This window comes from Osmerus mordax, chromosome 21 (assembly GCF_038355195.1).
Source record: "Osmerus mordax isolate fOsmMor3 chromosome 21, fOsmMor3.pri, whole genome shotgun sequence".
Classification (NCBI taxonomy): domain Eukaryota; kingdom Metazoa; phylum Chordata; class Actinopteri; order Osmeriformes; family Osmeridae; genus Osmerus; species Osmerus mordax.
The window spans coordinates 8,647,846-8,661,189 of NC_090070.1; the positions used below are offsets into that span (position 1 = coordinate 8,647,846).

A 13,344-nucleotide genomic window follows, 5' to 3' on the forward strand; every position below is an offset into this window, starting at 1 on the left:
AAACCTGAAGTTTCAACAAGCACACGCCCCCTCCAGCAGATCTCGAAATTACGAGTGGCACTAAACGACAAACGTTGCACTTCTATTATTAAAACGCATAATTGTTATCACATGAAATACTATCTAAAATCAGGGAATTGTCATTATTTATTGATAATAATACTCGTATAACAAAAAATTATCGTATGGCTGCATTATTCATTGATGGACAGTGTTCCATTTATTGATTATTCATTCATATTAACGTTCATATCCTCTTAAGTATATTTAATTCATGTTAAAAAGTGATGAGCAGAAACAGACAAATGTCCATAAAAAAAGTCCCTCCACCTTTTGTAAAAACACAGTCCCATTGAGATTTTACTGATTCCCAGGGAAGGACAGAACATTGGGGACCTTCAGCCCAAACAGCCAGAACACGGGCCTCACTGGCTCAGAGAAGCCCTCCTGCACACAGTGCAACAGAGTATTCACGGCGGACAGTCCGTAGAACGACAACGTCCCATTACTCATGTCCAGGACCACTCGGACTAAATCAGGACGGCCATAATTGAGGGGGTCCTCCACGTTGTCGTGCCAGTAGCTGAGTCTGTTCGTGCTCCACTCCACACACCAGGAGCTGGGGGTGCGGCCCAGCTGTTCCTGTCGGCCCATACCTGGGTAGGCCACGCCCACGGCCCAGCCCACACTCTCCGATGTGTCCACGTCCCAGTAATGGCAACCCTGGCTGAATTCTTGCTCCGCCATACACTGGCTGACGTCGAAGCGGTCGCCGTGGGTTACTGAGCTTGCCCTTCGGGTGCTGACTTTGTAGCCATTCCAGACCAGGCGTCTGTGACCCAGGGCTGGGGTGAGGGTCAGTCTGGCGAAGCTTGCATCAGGTAGGGGAGGGGGGATGTCTGTATATCATGAAAGGTGAAAGGATATTGGTTTATCGTTTTTCTTGTCAATACCAAATAGCATATTTCAACATTAAATCAAGCCTGGTCCTAATATCAATTGAGTTTCTTCATTTAAAGGATCAATTAAAGGACCAGTTCCAATAAGTCAGGCCCTATGTCAGACACGCCATCTAGTGGTTGAATTGTTAAAGGCCGATCATTATGATGCAATGAAAACCTTCATTTACCTCCCTGTTCATCTATTCATTACAAATATTACACTCACCTTGTGCTCTGTGCCTGTGTGTAGATGGGGAGATAGGCAACTCCTGTAATGGGCTTTCGGGGGGATCTGGGACCTGTGTCGCCCCTGCACTGGGTTGAATATCAGCTTCTGAGGCCTCAGCCTATTGGACCAGACCACAGAATATGTCACTGTTCTTTTCCAATGATCTGTGACTGTCCATACGTAGGCTATATTATGCTGAGTTTAATGACAAATTTACCTGTTCCGGTAAAGCGTGACTTTCAAGACGGTCTTCCAAGCTGGCTGATGTCTGCAGTGCTACTTCACAGACTTCCTGACATGAATATTGATTCCAACATTTTAGTTCGATACATTTTTCTGCTCTCAAAACATTGCATTATGTTGAAGAAAACATATAGCGACATCAAAGCACACAGATCTGTGCATCATGAACACGTTTGTTTGCTGTTGTCTCACCTTTGCTGTTTGTGGTCCAGTAGATTCTTCGTTTGAAACTAAAAGTCTAAAATCATTGTACATATTCCACATGTCACAAAGTGTGACATTTTTCTTGAACTGCATAGGAGGTCGGAATCGATACCGACACTCCGGACACTCAATCACCGTCGACGCCTTTGCTTTCCGATATTCAGATATACAATTATTACAATAGCTGTGACCACAGGGTAAGGTTACTGATTTGAAAAGGTTTTGACATATAGAGCATTGTAGACATTCGGCAATATTCTTCAGAAGTTCTTCAATAAGTAAATCCATTGCAATGAGCTAACTCATATCGGTTTCTATATAGAGACCTAGGGCTCTGAAATGAAACCGAAACCAAAAATGTAAACACGACCAAAGACAATCGTTTTATTTGAATCTTTTTTTCATTCTTCTCAATAGCATGTGAAAGAGGGCTAACATCAAAACGACACCAAATGATTATTTATTTATGTTCTCCCTATTGTTTTGACGTGGCACTCAAAGGTATATTTCTTATATACCTCCACTTAACTTTCTACATGAATTATGCAAAGTTATCAGCATTTAACCTAAAATAAATACTGTATACAGTGAAATACCTGAAAGGAAATATAATAAAAAAGGTACAATTAACAGCCACTTGAAATGTTCATTAGACATGCTGATGTAAAACAAGATTCTCCTCATGAGAATGGTCTCCTCCTCCACAGTCCTTGCACTCATGTTCTCCTTCTAAGGCTGGCCTCAGCTGTAAAAGAAAAACAGGGAGACACTTTATTTGAACATATTCAAATCACCATGGCAATCCACTGGTAACCATAATGGACTACAATCTTACTGGTGTAGTGTTGTGGAGTCATGGGTTGTGAGATGACTTCTCTGAAGGCCTCTAGCCACTCCTTCTGGTCCTGCTCCTGCTCACACATGAAGACAAACTGCCTGTCTGGTGTCTCCATGGAGAACCCACAGCGCCACTTGCAGCCACGGGTGTGTTTGGGCTGGCACTCCTTCACAGAGTAGCCATGACTCTCTGTACCAATGAAAACAGCACCCAGCTCCACTGCATCCTTCACCCATGCAAACAGGCACAAACACACACACACACACACACACACAGTCATCCCATTGTAAATGTGCTACACACTAGCCTCTAGTTTTAAACTCACACACACACCCCAGTTTTAGTACTTTATCTCCTTCTTGTTTGTGAGCCCATGGTCTGAACACCTGCACACCTACTCAGTGTATAACTGTGTTAATGCCACAGGCTGAGACCACTCACCATTTCCTCTGCTACGCCCACTTAAAAGACACAATAGTAGTCTCAACTAAACGGAAACAGCTCACACAGCTCAGCACTATAGCAAACAGATCCTGCTCATTACTTGCTAATATCAGTGCTCAGGCATAACACATTGGTCATTACCAGTGATGTTTTGAAATACAGCAGCTTTCGGTCCGTGGCATTCAGTATGAACCACCTCCTCTTGAACGGTTCCCATTGCTGAACAAACAGACAGACGTGGCAACAAACCAGTTAGGGTTGGTAAGAATACACATCCACAGTAGGTTACAAAGGCTGTTCATGCTGAATGTGGTGGGCGACTAACCGTTGGCCCAGTTTTCTCCATGTAGCCTTCCTTTAGGCTTGTTCTGGTTATTAGCGGTATTAGCTACACACCCAAAGCAGAGGGGTGGGTTCAAATTAGACATCCGTTAAGAAAAAAAGATCAAATGAGGCATTCATTTTATCTATAGTGAGTTTTGCTATGAAACTAAAGTCTTACCTCTTCTTCCAGGGCACTAGGGTTGAGCCTCTTGAGGTAGGATAGCCTGGTGGCCCGAATTGCATTGAACCAGAAAACGATTTCCTTTCAGTGGACAAGTGGAAGTTTAGTTATTTGGAACAGTTATTCTTGCACTTAGTGAACAACGACAGTATTTTACCACCTAAACTGCTGTAAGATACTTAATTTTGACAAAGGTAGCTACTATAGAAAGGGCGACGAAGGTAAAAAGTAAATGATCGAAAAACATGCCAACCACTTCCATAAGGTTGATTTTGACATGGTTGGCATTGTGGCGTTGCTCCTAGTCCTTACCTGACCGTTGTCGTGGTAAACAAAGAGGTTTCTGCCCCGCCCCTCCTGTTGGTAGGAGATCTGGAGACCGTGGGCATGACCTATCTTCTCTGGCTGGAAGATGGCGTTCAGGTCCTTCATAGAGATCACCGCCTTGGGCGTCTTGGACTGTCAAAGAGCAGACAACACAACATGCTAATGAGATGCGGTGGACTGCTTTCACAGACGCATAATGACCCCGCGCTCCAAACCAAAGAGGGGTGTTCAGTTGAGCATCTCCCTTGATTTAGCTTGTCTCGACCAGGCATAACATCATTAGAGCCCTTTAACTGGTGGGGGAGAGACGGGTGAGGTGCTTCTTACATCGTCGTTAACGAAGTACCGGAGACTGAGGTCCTTCTGGGAAAGCAGGAATCTCCTTCTCACAAACTGCTTGTTGTCGTTGCTCTTCTTCCAAAGAGTTCCTTCATAAATGCCTTTGATGAGGTTCAATCAATATAGTCAGTCAATACCATGTAGACCTAGGCACTCACGCCCTAGAGTGTGGTAACACTTAGAGCATATTTTTTTAATGTTTCATAATGCAACCTTCTTTTTGCCAGTATGTGTTTACCTGAACTATAGGCTTGCTGGTAGTAGTTACCCTCTTCCGAGAATTCTAGTCTCTCGTACTTTGCACGTATCCACTGATCCTTAAGAATACTAGATAGAGCATAGACATTTTTTTTCTCCAAACTCTACTGTCTCTCATTTGTCCAAAATAAGCATACCAGAGGAAACATTATAACATCAACATTCTACCCCTCAACATACTGTTCGAGAATGGAATTGAAGTTGTTATTTAAAACAAAACATTTACAAAGTATCTGTTCCTCTTCTAAAAGATGACCCCCAGTCCCCTGATATGACCTGTTGAGTCAACCATTCCACTTCCCCCCAAAAAATGAATTACTGAAAGAGGTATTGATGACAGGACACGAACCAGCAGTCCTTCTCTTGTGGTCGATAATAGAAGGGAGGAACACACTTCTCAAATCGGGCTTTGGCTGTAGCGTTTCCATTTTCCCGCATAAACTGTAATTAGACGAGAGAGAGATGCAAGACAAAGATTCTGTTGATAATTTACAGAGCGGGATTGATTCTTGAATCTGCTTCCTTGTTTTGTACTAACGCCACCATTAATCCTAATGACACTATTAATCCTCACAGATGAAGGTTAAATTCATACTTCCACCAGTGCATCGTCCCAGAAATCCAGAAGGATGGACTTGATCTTGCTGATGTCAGGCAGGTTCCGGTGAGTTCCGGAGCAGTTGACACATAAGAAGATACCCAGAGTATAGGAGGCCCAGTCTGGCTCTGTCAACATAAAATAAAATTTATTTTGTTTAGTCAGTAGTCAGTCAACTATGATTTTATTTTTGCTCTTTTCTTAATGCACCCCTCTAACCATCATAAGAACACACAATTTGAGGGAGTAGAGCTGGCTAATTAAAGTACAGTGCCACTACAGTTGTTTGGATTAAGTGACTTGTGTACTTAATGGCGGGGAGGCATTTACATGTTTAAAAGTTTTGTTTTGAAACTGGTTCAAAGCAAATATGAACGATACACTTAATGAACTGTTAAAAGTGATAAATCAGCATACTACATGCAAACTATGTATATATGATGTTTGCACAATGTCCCATCTAAACATACTGTTCTTTTATGATGAGCGGCGAAAAAGAAATGAGGAACCTCAGTTGGAGTCACTGATTGAAACATTCTATACTTCCTTCTATGACAATACTTTAAAACGTGCTTGGATTACAAAATGTTTACCAGAAAAAAAATCCTGTGCTTGATCCCTTCCTATTCAGAGTAGGCTTAATGTCTATAGCACGAAAAAGTAGGATACATTATGACTTGTCCATGAAAAATATAACTTGCTTCATAGAGACATGAACATACTTATTATTGGATGCAAAGTGCTCTATTATCTCTTTATTACAATAACTGCAATACTCACCAGAGGATCCACAATCAGCACATAGATTGTTGCTTGGCTGTTTCACCATTTCAAGCAGAAATCTCTTGTTTCTGTCCCAATTTGCCATAAGTAGACCAGCAGTGTCCCAACAAATAAAATGAGTCTGTTTCTAACTTATCATCGCTGCTTTTCTCCATGCTCGGTCGGTGAACTACTGAGCAATTGGTTACTATATCGGACGTTTCCTCTCCCGACAATGCAACATGTAGGTTATTGTTCTGCACACAATTCTTGAAATAAAACACAGGGGAAGTGAAACATGGAATTACCATATTGAGCTGCTACCCCTGCCTTTAACAGGCTGGGGTAGCATTTCTATCCTACAGTTATTTCTCAGTAAATCGTCTTCTCATATTTCGGGAACAAAAAAAAAAGTATTATTATTTGTGATTTGAATTTGATATTGTAACATTTGCGTTCGAATTGATAAGATACATCTAATTGAAATACAGGAGATATATAGAACGATGTTCTCCACATAACAATTCAATCAAACTTTGATAAATTCATGAAAATAAGATGCACTATTTTGCACTAAAGTATAAACTAACTAAACTATATGGGACCAAAATCGTCCCGGAACGCAAACGTACAGTGCTGGGTTGCACGTCGGTAAATGGAACTTAAAACACTATAGAGGGCAAGGTTGTTCCTCCTGCTTTTGTATATACATGTTAAACTGAAGTAATATGTGGGTTGCCAGGCGATTTGTGTCTTCAGTCGCACAGAGAGGTACTTACTTTACATTAATGTCATTTTGCTAGTATTACCTTCACTACTTCAAAAGTATGCTTGGCAGACTGCAAATTTGCAAAGTTAGTAGCTAGCTATCTAGCTAGCTTCATTCAAACCTCACGTGAATATTTGTGTTATTCTGCAGGGAAACATGGCTTATTCTTGCGTCCACAAGGCTCACTTCCAGAGTTAGAACTCCGATATCTGCAATGCACGTGTTGTTGGAGAAGCCGCATTCCCGTTGCGGGCTTTGAAACACTAAATGCCACCCTCTCATCTTCAATTCCGTGCGAGGATGACAAGTCCCTGGACGCCTGCTACTCGCCGGAGCAGCGAGCAGTCATTCTGCAGTTGCTTAACAGTGCGACCGAAACAGAACTGGCGGGTGTCAAGCTCCTGCGCGGTCGCAAGTGTCATAATATTGTTGAATACAGGACTAGAAATGGCCCTTTTCAAAATTTAGAAAGCGTGATAAATGTACCTCTTCTGAAACACAAAAGTGCTCTGATCGTATTCGACTCGATACTAAACCCACAAAAATCTCAGAAGAAAAAAGTGAAGATTCAGCTAGCCAAATTCATCCGACCAGAGGTTGACAAGTCGTGGCTAGTGGTAAGAAGCTTGAGCCTGCACCGTTTCAGTGGCCCCATTCACAACTTAAAACTGCATTTAAAATATACATTTTAATTTCTCCCTAGAAAGCCAATTCAATTGTGTCTATCGTTTGTGGGATGAATAAAATAGCATGGGCACATCTGGACAGAGATATGAGTGTGCTGCATTGGCAGCAAGAAGCATGCCATAACTTTATGACTGGAACCTACTACGCTTCTTCCTACTTGGATGATGTAAGTTTATTCAACTGCGTATTTTACAATACGTATTATTTTAATATAACAGCACATGTATAACAGTTGCTTTCTCCCGTAGATCTCCGTAGTGGTATCCCAACTCCCCCCTGCTGACTTCTATGTGGTAGAGAAGTCGTCCATCACTATGCAGAACACCAACCTGTTCCCCATCATGGCCCACATGCGGACCGTGGAAGCCATGTTGTTCGCCCTCCTGGAGCCCAAAGCCCCCCACCAGGATCTCGCCACCCCTCCGAAGGTCCTCAACATGATGCGGGTCGCCGTGGGCCGCCATTTTGGCCTGATGCTGCGCGAGTCGCGCACCAGCGGTTCCCAGTTGGTGCAACAAATGATGAGCGAGTCGTCGGTGCAGAAGTCTCCGAGGGTGAAGTTCCCCACGCACCTTCTGGTGAAGTACAGGGACGCGTTCCAGATGGGGAACAAACGAGAGGAGATGAGCGACGCGCTGCTGCAAGCAGTGGCGTTTTATGAGCTGCTCAATGAACTGAGTTAAAATGGGACCTTTACCTCAGTGCTGGTAGATTTCACCCCCAAAAAATCCTTGATGGGAGATTTGAATGGACTATTTAAAGATTCTAAATATTTTTTCAAATGTACTCTGGAATAGAACAAGACTCGTTATTTACCTTCTGTTTTGGTGCATTGATTTTCAATATTGTAAAAGACGGATGTTATGAAAAGAATGTTTCACAAAGCCTATTGCTTTATCAACATGTGTTCTACACTGAAATCTCAGACCTCGGACATACATGCCAACTCACAGTACTGTTACATAAAGAAAATACTTAATTTAATTCACATTTTCATGGGTTGTATCGTATTTTTCAGTGCTACTTATTTCATAGAATCAACACAACACCATTGTATTTCTACACAAGATGCCCAGGTCATTAAGGAAAGTCTTCGGCAAGGAGCTGGATGGTTGATTTTGAGAGTCCAAGTTGAATACGGCTGAAGTAATGCTGAAACCTAGGACAAATATAGTCATGAGCAATGCTATCTTGTGCAGTGGTTATATGCCAGCTCCTCACCAGAATGAAAGGGTCGTCTTACCTGCCGCCGGCCTGCTCCTGGGATCTTTGCGACTGACAGACGGTGCGGAGGATAGGCAGGTAGTCCACTGCAATAGCCTGCTTGTTGCCCATGGTAGAAAAGGCTCTGCTTGAGAAGACAATCTTGTTGATGTCGTATCTTCTTTGGCTCACACTGGGGATAAACATAGATTTTTGTTTTTGGTGTATCAAATCGGAATTGAGTAAGTAGGGAATTAACTGCCTTGTGGATGACGATACACATTAGTCATAAAGATTCAATAAGGAGTTTCCATATTAAGTCACCCAACATTAGCCCGGAGGACATACCTTGGTTCCAAAATTGAAGTGTGAGTGAAGCTGAAAATCTGTCTGTGTGGAGCGACAGGAGAAGTGAGTTCCTCTGTGACCCCATCCCTACACCCCTCCCCCAAATCCTGCCCTCTCCCCCAAACCCCTGACACCACAGTGTGGCACGTGTGAAAGGCCAACGCTTCAAGAGCAGCCTGGATCTCCAACACCCTCTCCGCACTACAACTCCCATGCTCCTCCACTCGCATCTCATCCAGCAGTCCGTCTTTCACCCGGGCCCCTGTCCAGATGAACTCTCCTGATCCACATGGGCCGGCTGGATGAAGGACTGGGGTGGGAAGGGTAGAATCTAGGTGAGACATGAGGTCCATGAAGTCAGCTAGGGCACCTAAACTCTGGGATTCAAGCCTCCGTGCCTGGTTTAAAGTCGTAGGCTTGTCATTAGTGCTAGAGGTCCTTGAATGAATGTTCAACGACAGCGAGGTTCTGTGTGGTGACACGCTGTGAATGGACCCGGGGTCGGATACCCGGGTGCGTTTCTTTCTACTCAGTCTAGAAGAGGTCCTGGTTGGGGCGGTGCAGCTTAGCTCTGGAGTCTGGGGGTGGATGTCGGCCGGCCTTGGATGATTCCGTGGCTCAGTTTGAGACACTTCCTCTGGGATGGAGAGTGAAACAGGCTGGGTTCGGGCTGTTGAGAGTGAGAGGAGCTCCAGGTTTGAATACAGCAGAGGAACGCCTCTCCTCCAACTCTCTCTAAGCACCTCCATGAGCTTGATAACTTCTGGATCCATCCAGGATTTCTGAAAGTTCACCAGCTCTTGTCTGAGGCCAGCATTCAGAAGACCCAACATGCTTGGAGTACATCCCAGCTCACACTGAGGAAGATGGCATAGAGGCCTGCGGTCTTTAGACTTGGGGTCCACCGTGATAGGAACCTTCGAAGTTTCCGGAGCTTCCGTCTGAGGGCTCCGCTTCTCTCTACTACTGCCCCACAACTGCACCTGCAACATGCCGCGTCTGATGTCACCACCGGTCACCTCAAGAAGGGAAGTGATGTCACCATGCTCCGTCCTGATGTTCTCGGCCAGACACAATAGCCTCAGGTAGCTGCATGTGTTCACCTGGGAGTACACGAGATATGAATATATGCAGGGCGGAGACAGAAAGTCTTACTACGTTTACCAGTTGCCCGTGAGACTTACCGTTGAGGGCGTTTTGAAAAGAACCGCTTCGAAGTTGGCGTTGAATATTGTACGGAATGAAGGATCTGGTGACAGTTGACTTTTAGTATGACGTATGTAGTTATCAACCAATCAATAATTCCTAAAATCAACTCATTCATACTAGGCTTATTTATCAGAGGGCCTTACCGTCTGTCGTCAGGATCACCGGCCTTTTGGTCGTTGACATAAAAGTCTTGATCGCCGAGAGGAATCCCACATCGTCATCAAATATGACATCGACCTGTGAATATCGCACAATATTTACTGTAGGAGAAATGACACACAGACATTGTTTCACTGAGTCATGCCTCCAGCTTTTGATTTACCTCTTCAAAGAGAATAAGGGATGTGGTCGTCATTTTATTCTGTTTCCCGGTTGCTGGTTCTTCATTGTCTGGTGACGGGTGGTTCGAGGAAATCTGGATATCTGTGTTTTTAGATGAAAGACCGTCTACAGCGATACTCTCTGCTTTGCTCTTCATCTTGAAGAAGTTGGCCAGTGTGATGGCAGCTTGATTGCCCTTTCCTTTATGCCTTGTACTGCAAGAGTTCTGTCTGGGAAACTTCCTGGATGATGAGACAAGCTTTCTTGAGGAGGTTTCTGTCCCTGTAAAGAAGGTTTAACTCAATATGTCACTGCTAATCAAGAAAAAGAAAGAACCTTCTAGGTTTGTAAAAAGAAATTGTGCAAAATCATAAATGTTTTATTACTAAAGACTATTTCAGGGGTAGGGTTAATTACCAGACAAGGTGTCAGGTTTGGTGGAGCTGCTGTTCCTGAGGTAAGTGGGTTTGAGGAGGGCGTGTCCCTGAATGTCCACCAGGTGGGACTGGGTGGCCTCTTTCAGCTGTGTCAGCACATGGCGACCGTTGCGCTGGCAGGAAGCGTTCACCTCGAACACCTGACCACGTACAGATCCATGAGAACCAAGCAAAGGAAGGCTCTCTCACTAAAGACAGCTTAGCACACCATAGTACCAAATACACGCTCACGACTACTCAACCATGCACTGTGGATGCACAGAAGTACGTGACAGAATCGGCAGGAGTCTGTGCTGTGTGAGTGGACAATCACAGGAAGGTATTAGCAGGGTGGACCCTTCCCTGAAGCCAACCTTAAAGCCCAGCTCCAGGGCACAGGCGTACACAGAGGCCGTCTTCCCCACCCCGGGGGGCCCTGTGATGAGCATGGTGGTGGACAGCTCTTCTCCCTCCTCTTCCACACAGGCTTCTCCCTGGAAGTCCCCGCAGTCCCACGAGTCTGGACGGGACACACACCACAGACACCTTTAAATACCATTCACTGTACTCTTGACTTACTCCCCTGTACACTTTAGTTTTATGACCATATTGTCTTCTATTCTTATTGTTGTTATTCTTGAGCAATGTTGGAACCTTCGCTCTCCGGCACAAGAATTTCCATCGGGTTTCTTAAAGTTTTATCTTTCATGACTAACTGTAGTAGTATACTGCAGTGGATAAGCATCGGTGTAAAAGTATTTCTGAGGTTACCGTTGCTGTCATCTTCCTGTCTCTTCTCCAGCTCCCTTCTCCTCTCTTCACAATCCGCTCGCAGTTTCCACCTCTTGAGCCAACTGCTTAAGGTGACAGTTCATGAGAAACAGCGGGGACTCTACGTTCGTTGTGACAGGGTGAGAACTCGTTTTTTCAAATCACCTGTGGAGCTTCTTCACTGATGTGGAGTTGCCGATGACCTCGCTTGAGTTCTGAGGGCAGTACTTGTCCGTCCAAAGCAAATCCTCAATGCGTTTATCTGATATACATTTACATTTACATTTAGTCATTTAGCGGACGCTCTTATCCAGAGCGACTTACAGTAAGTACAGGGACATTCCCCCGAGGCAAGTAGGGTGAAGTGCCTTGCCCAAGGACACAACGTCAGTTGGCATGACCGGGAATCGAACTGGCAACCTTCGGATTACTAGTCCGACTCCCTCACCGCTCAGCCACCTGACTCCCGGACTATAGGAAAGGTAAATAATTATCACAGTGATAAGCCAATGAAAGACAAAACAAAAGATGAACATTGAGGCACCCTTACCTCTCCTGTGGCAGATTAGAGTTGCGCCATCAGAGTCTGGTTGATGTGACTGAGCAGGCTTTGGTTCATCACTCGGACCCAGGCAGAGGCTCTGCTGCCTGAGCCTGTGAGTCCGGCTCAGCCTGCACTTCCCAGGCTGCCCTCTTGCTGGAAGCACCACGGAGCTCCTACTGGCTGATTCAGAAGGGGAACCACGGACCAGGGTAATGGCCTCCTTCTGCGCCATCTCCTCCAAGTTGTACCTCCAGCGCTTGGGAAGCTTCTCCGAGTCTCCTCTCTCGTTGTTATGACGTTTCCGCTTGGCTCCCGCTGGGTTTAGCATGGATGGAGGGTTGCTCAAAGCTGCTCCTGATGGAAATGAAGGTTACCGCAACATCAGGAGCAGCTTTTCTTACGCTATTCTAAAACATAATCACTACACACCAAAACAGTACTGAATGAAGACAGTAAACTTATGTCTTACCAGGATATTTTAACACTTTACTGTGTTCCTTGTATTTCTTCTGTAGTGCGGCAAAGATTCTTTTGACTGGGAACACAGGGTTTGACTCTTGTATTTCTAAAAGGCATCTCTTTTGGACCGGTCCAGAAAATTCCTCTGTCCAGACAGAGTGGGTAGTCGACATTGTCTGATAGGCTGAATTCGACTCGGTGACTTCTAATTCTAAACCCTGCTTGATAGACAGGCCTACCGCATTTGATTTAGTTTGTTGATGCTGTTTGTCAAACCCTGTTTGAGTCCCTTCACTCTCCAAGTGCTCTTTCTTAGTAAAATAAGATGCATACATCTTCTCCTCGGCCCCATGTTTTGGTATTGTGTCTGCTTCGGTTATTGTTCTGTCAAGGTTTGACTCAACTGTGGTGCCGTTAACCCGAACACTGTCATCACCGAAGTTGCTTGACTCTGAAATGACTATAATTCCAGTGCGCTCTGATGGTATATCCTTGAGGAGACTAGCAGATTTTTGTCGTTTTCTTTTGTTGTTGACCTTTTTGAAACCAGAAACTTCCATGTTCCAATATGTTCCAACGTGACATGGTGGCATATTCGAATTGTTGCTTGCTCGTGGACTACTCCCCTCAAATCCTTGTTGTTGAACTCTTCTGAAGTAGTCCTGAATGTTTTTCGATTTGGCGTGCCTAGCCACTGATTTATTTTCCATTGTCAAGGACACGGAGGTGCCTGACTTCTCAACAACAACATTTTGTTTGTCTTGAAATTGCACACGGCTGTGGAAGAAATCCTCTCAGTTAGCGTTACAGGTTTACCTCGCAATATGTAAATTATTTTCCACGCTGGTTGTCAATGTGACCGAATTCAAAAAGTATTTTTAAAGAATTAGCCTGTTAGTTTTAGGTGTAACAAAGAAGGTTTCTCGAGA

General features: G+C 44.4%; 4 protein-coding genes across 5 annotated transcripts; 1 reads left to right on the forward strand and 3 right to left on the reverse strand.

Moving 5' to 3' along the window:
• Nucleotides 1–168: 168 nt before the first annotated feature.
• LOC136965491 (E3 ubiquitin-protein ligase RNF135) lies at nucleotides 169–1,919 on the reverse strand. Its single transcript, XM_067259665.1, has 4 exons — nucleotides 1,606–1,919; nucleotides 1,388–1,462; nucleotides 1,168–1,288; nucleotides 169–899 (listed from the first exon to the last, which is right to left on the reverse strand). Exons 1-4 carry the CDS (start codon nucleotides 1,903–1,905, stop codon nucleotides 361–363), a joined length of 1,035 nt encoding a protein of 344 aa, XP_067115766.1. The 5' UTR covers nucleotides 1,906–1,919; the 3' UTR covers nucleotides 169–360.
• Nucleotides 1,920–1,978: 59 nt separating this feature from the next.
• On the reverse strand, nucleotides 1,979–5,925 carry LOC136964866 (arf-GAP with dual PH domain-containing protein 2-like). The gene is made up of 11 exons (XM_067258814.1): nucleotides 5,707–5,925; nucleotides 4,924–5,054; nucleotides 4,678–4,769; nucleotides 4,309–4,397; nucleotides 4,059–4,171; nucleotides 3,717–3,863; nucleotides 3,402–3,485; nucleotides 3,225–3,287; nucleotides 3,041–3,118; nucleotides 2,453–2,681; nucleotides 1,979–2,362 (listed from the first exon to the last, which is right to left on the reverse strand). Exons 1-11 carry the CDS (start codon nucleotides 5,792–5,794, stop codon nucleotides 2,334–2,336), a joined length of 1,143 nt encoding a protein of 380 aa, XP_067114915.1. The 5' UTR covers nucleotides 5,795–5,925; the 3' UTR covers nucleotides 1,979–2,333.
• A 447-nt stretch (nucleotides 5,926–6,372) lies between these two features.
• tefm (transcription elongation factor, mitochondrial) lies at nucleotides 6,373–8,132 on the forward strand. 2 transcript variants are annotated; one of them, XM_067258815.1, is made up of 4 exons: nucleotides 6,373–6,459; nucleotides 6,608–7,074; nucleotides 7,161–7,310; nucleotides 7,393–8,132. In XM_067258815.1, exons 1-4 carry the CDS (start codon nucleotides 6,417–6,419, stop codon nucleotides 7,825–7,827), a joined length of 1,095 nt encoding a protein of 364 aa, XP_067114916.1. In that variant the 5' UTR covers nucleotides 6,373–6,416; the 3' UTR covers nucleotides 7,828–8,132. The 2 variants fall into 2 exon arrangements, with proteins under 2 accessions (XP_067114916.1, XP_067114917.1); XM_067258816.1 differs by lacking the exon at nucleotides 7,161–7,310.
• Nucleotides 8,092–12,284, reverse strand: atad5b (ATPase family AAA domain containing 5b). Its single transcript, XM_067259838.1, has 11 exons — nucleotides 11,963–12,284; nucleotides 11,578–11,674; nucleotides 11,413–11,495; nucleotides 11,016–11,161; nucleotides 10,643–10,802; nucleotides 10,227–10,507; nucleotides 10,048–10,141; nucleotides 9,880–9,944; nucleotides 8,696–9,798; nucleotides 8,388–8,540; nucleotides 8,092–8,303 (listed from the first exon to the last, which is right to left on the reverse strand). The coding sequence occupies exons 1-11, from the start codon at nucleotides 12,282–12,284 to the stop codon at nucleotides 8,225–8,227; spliced, it is 2,583 nt and encodes an 860-aa protein (XP_067115939.1). The 3' UTR covers nucleotides 8,092–8,224.
• Nucleotides 12,285–13,344: the final 1,060 nt, after the last annotated feature.